This window comes from Penaeus monodon, unplaced genomic scaffold (assembly GCF_015228065.2).
Source record: "Penaeus monodon isolate SGIC_2016 unplaced genomic scaffold, NSTDA_Pmon_1 PmonScaffold_59, whole genome shotgun sequence".
Classification (NCBI taxonomy): domain Eukaryota; kingdom Metazoa; phylum Arthropoda; class Malacostraca; order Decapoda; family Penaeidae; genus Penaeus; species Penaeus monodon.
Genome location: NW_023660884.1, coordinates 301752 through 306118, shown reverse-complemented (window position 1 = coordinate 306118; position 4367 = coordinate 301752). Strand labels below are relative to the sequence as shown.

The 4367-nt window shown below is 40.9% G+C and overlaps 1 protein-coding gene across 1 annotated transcript in view; it reads left to right on the top strand.

Moving 5' to 3' along the window:
• The window catches only part of LOC119571320 (solute carrier family 49 member 4 homolog), a 4631-nt gene extending 504 nt beyond the window's left edge, over window positions 1-4127 (top strand). Inside the window, exons 3-9 of the mRNA XM_037918691.1 lie at window positions 217-373; window positions 951-1111; window positions 1739-1868; window positions 2402-2535; window positions 2896-2986; window positions 3511-3692; window positions 3980-4127. Coding sequence (XP_037774619.1) covers window positions 217-373; window positions 951-1111; window positions 1739-1868; window positions 2402-2535; window positions 2896-2986; window positions 3511-3692; window positions 3980-4089 — 965 coding nt within the window. The 3' untranslated portion in view covers window positions 4090-4127. The remainder of the gene's footprint in view (window positions 1-216; window positions 374-950; window positions 1112-1738; window positions 1869-2401; window positions 2536-2895; window positions 2987-3510; window positions 3693-3979) is intronic.
• Window positions 4128-4367: the final 240 nt, after the last annotated feature.

The window sequence follows — 4367 nt, the reverse complement described above, 5'->3', positions numbered from 1 at the left end:
GTGTGTGTGGTGTGTGTGTGTGGCGTGCGTGCGTGTGTGTGTATGTGTTGGTGTGTGTGGATTCTTTCAATATTTCTTGGGAAAAAAAATAGGCTCTGGTTCCAAGGAAACCATAATGCTGTTAGAGTATATATTTAACGAAATGCTGCATACAAAATGACAATACAATAACTAGAAATTCACGAACGTATGTGCACTAGATCTGTAGTTTTAAAGTACAAAAGCTTACGAATCTGCTAAAGATGAAACTTCCTCAGCTGGCGCAGCTGTGTGCCATCCTGCTGGGCATCGCGAGCACGCTGATCCTGGCCGCGCCGCCCCTTCTCGCCGCTGACTGGTTCCCGCCGGGGGAGCGCACCACCGCCGTCGTAAGGCAGATCATCACTATCACCATCATCATCACCATCACTATCGTCATCATCACCACCATTATCACCATCGTCATCATCATCACTTTCATCCACATATCACCATCATCACCACAATTACACCATCATCACCATCACCCATCATCATCATCATCATCATCATCATCATCATCTCATCCATCATCATCATCATCATCATCATCATCATCATCATCTATCATCATCATCATCATCATCATCATCATCATCGCCATCATCATCGCCATCATCATCAGTTACTTCAGACAAAGGAGATGATCGTAATACGTTTGATAATGATAACATGAACAGATAGTGGTAATGTTTATGATAACAACACATAAGTATATTGCTATTTACAGTAGCAATAATATGTGTTAGCAGTGACAATGATGATAATGATAATAAAAAAATAATGATGGTAATGATAATAAGGATAATGATACTACTACTATTACTACTGCTGCTACTACTACTACTGCTAACAATAATAATAAATGGTATTAATAATGATGATGTTACAATACAATAGCAACAATAATAAGGATAATGTGCGTTAATTAGGGCTGTGACTTCTACTGGTGTGTCCTGTTCCGCGGTGATGATGGGCTGCAGTCAGCTGGGCTCCGTCGGCAGTTACCTGGAGCCGTTCATCGTGCGGGTCCCGGGGCCAGGAGTTACCATTGAGGACCTCCAGAATGACATCATGAGACTTCTTTACATACGTGAGTATTTCCAGGTTACTAAGGGGCGATGGCTATACAGGAAAGTCTGAGGTAAGTGAATATAAGTTTTATGCACCTGTATATGCGTATTCACATAAACATACAATCATACACGCATCCTCAGTTCTCATGAACGGATACTTTTAGAATGGTTTTATCCCAGAACTTATCATAAGCACCTTTACGCAAGACGGACTGCTTCCTGCTTTCATTCTAACTTTATGCCATAGGCCATGTCCACGCGTGGGAAGAGTTAATCGTTAAATTTTCTCGTTTGAGCCTCGTGGTTCAAACGTTAGTTTACTAAAAAGAAAAAAAGGTTTATTCAGGGAGAACTCGCAAACGACCGTTTTTCAGGCGCTTCCCTGTGCCTGTTCGCGGCCACTGTGAACAGAAATGACGTTAATAAATGATAAAGGATGGATAAATCAGTAATGCTCAGTAATGTCCAATTTACTCGATATATAGTACTGCCTTCATCGATTCTTACCAAGTGCGAATTATTCACTATATGTATTTTGATCTAGGAACATCCCTCACGCCTACATCTCATCCCTCCAAGGCCATCCCAGAATACACTGACTAAGGATCATCCACTACTCACTACAACTCTCATTGCACTGACAGACGCGGGCTTCTCGGGCGTGTTGCTGCTGGCCGTGGTTGTTTACTTTCCGTCCAAGCCCAAGATTCCTCCATCGGTGACTTCGTCCTGCGAGAGGCTCAACTTCATCCCCGGCGTTCTGGCTTGCGTTAGGTACGTTGGTGGACGCGGTAATTGGCTAATATCTCCTTGGTGTTGTAGTTCGGTCTTGTCGAAGAAAAAGAAATCGTTTGGTTAGATGTGCTGACTTTATTGTGTCGTGCTGTGGTAACAGTATTAGTTGTGTTTAGTTGTGTTTATGACAAGCGCCTTAACTAGAACACGAGCTGTAATTGATGTAAGTGGCTGTTGACCCTTGCTACTATAAAATTCATACATAAAGTGTTTTTTCTGTAGAAGTAGATGATAGAATAGAAATAACATATTAGATACGTACGTACAATGGTTACAAGAGTGCTCGTTTTTCTTCTTTCTTTGCTATTTCTTCAACAGTATTTCAGATCTTTTAATCATATATCTGCCAGTATTATACAATATGTAAAGCAAAATGCAAGCATGTTACGTAAATCTAAGGAATGTTGATGGAACCTCATAAATCACTAAAGCTCGTCTAAGTAGTCCAGAATCTTCATTATGGGAATTCTGAATGTCAAAGTTCATGACGACGCCCTTCTATGTTTCCACAGGAATAAAAGTCTACTCTTGATCTTGGCCTCGTATGCTGTGTCCGTGGGCCCGGCGCTGGCCTGGGTCTCGGTCCTCAACTACTCCCCGCTGCCGTTGGGCATCCACCAGGTACTCAAGATGGGAATCTTGATAAGTGCTTGGATATATGTATATATATATATATATATTTTATATATATATATATATATATATGTATGTATATATATATATATATATATATATATATATATATATATATATATGTATGTATATATATATATATATATATATATATATATATATATATATATATATATATTTGTGTATATGCGTGTGTGTAAAGTGGCACTCATTAACCATACAATAACAGATAGGAAGATAGATATTAATAGACAGACATACAGATATAGAGATACAGAAATATATCTAGATACATACATAGATACAGACCTAGATATGAATATGAAAAAACAGAGAACTGTAAATTCGACCTGTCCCCGCCCGTGCCTTCCAGGACGAGGCCATGTGGGTGGCGTGGCGGCCGTCGTGAGCTCCAGCGTGAGCCCGTCTTCGCCGGCCGCTTCAACGACCGCTTCCCCCGCCAGGTGAGGACGACCCTCATCTGCCTCATGTTGCTCGCGGCGTTCTCCTTCTACTGGTTCCTCCTCCTGTCCTATGGCGTCCTGCCCGTCACAAAATGTGCGTTGAGGAGGGTGAAGGACACTCTGTGTTTGCATATATTTGATTTACCGTTTCTTCTAAGCAGCTCGTGCGCCAAAGAAGCGATTTCATCCACCTCTTTTCTGTGTGAAGGATAATGTCATTAGAGCTGTACCAATACTATTTTCGATTGTGTTATGACTAAATCTTTATTTAGTGAAACAGTTCACTCAATTTTTTTTTTCAGTGTGTCTATTAGTATTATCCTCACATTTTTTCCCATTAGAGCAACATCTTTAAGTAGGATTAAGTAACACGTTTTTTCATTTTCCTGCCTGATAAAAACTTTAAGCACCATACTGCCTACTATCAGTTTCAGTGACATGATAATACTGTACTACTGTCGATACTGCATGCTACACAAGCACCTTATAATACCTAGTCATCAATTAAACGTATTTTTATCCAGGGCAAGTGTACGTATCCGTGTCTGTGGGGATGGCTTCCGGAATGGCGTCAATCCCGCTGTATACGAGCTGGGTGTGGATCTCTCGTACCCTGTGCCCGAGATCCTGGTGTCTGGTCTGATCACAGCGTCGGATAATATTTCCAGTTCACTCTTCCTTCTCATTTTCTTGATTCCCAATGTCGGTGAGTGTTGGTTGGCCTGCTTGCGCCGTAACATCTCAGAATCTCAGTCGAATGATATGATGTTTCATAATAGCATATATGTTTTGTCTATGTCTATATTTAGCTATCTATCCGTCAGTCCCTCTGCCTAACTACATATCTACCTATCTGTCTATCCATCTATCTGTCTATCTGTCTGTCTGTCTGTCTGTCTGTCTGTCTGTCTGTCTGTCTGTCTGTCTGTCTTTCTATCTATCTATCTATCTATCTATCTGCCTGCCATTTTTTGATTACCTCCTCTCTTCCAGGTTACGAGTGGATAACATACACGCTTGTGCTCTCGTGTTCGCTACCTGTCCTCCTGATGCTGATAGTCAAGGTCGAACACAACAGATCGGATATTGACCGTTCAGAGTGAAACGTGTATAGAAACGGATTAAAATGGTCGCTTACTTGTGATGACTTTGCTCATTTTTATCTTTCGTTATTTTTTTCGTATTCTTTTTTCGCAATTCATCTCTCGCGGTCCGGTAGGTATGTAAATTTCTGGAGGAGGCGAATATATATTTAAAGACATGGCGTCCTCCTGTATCGTCTTTCTCCTCAGGTTCCTCTATGCATTTCACGAGTAACTTAGACTAACTTAGGTAAATTGTATTTCTGTGATAAATAGTGACGACTTCTGTAAGTACTTGC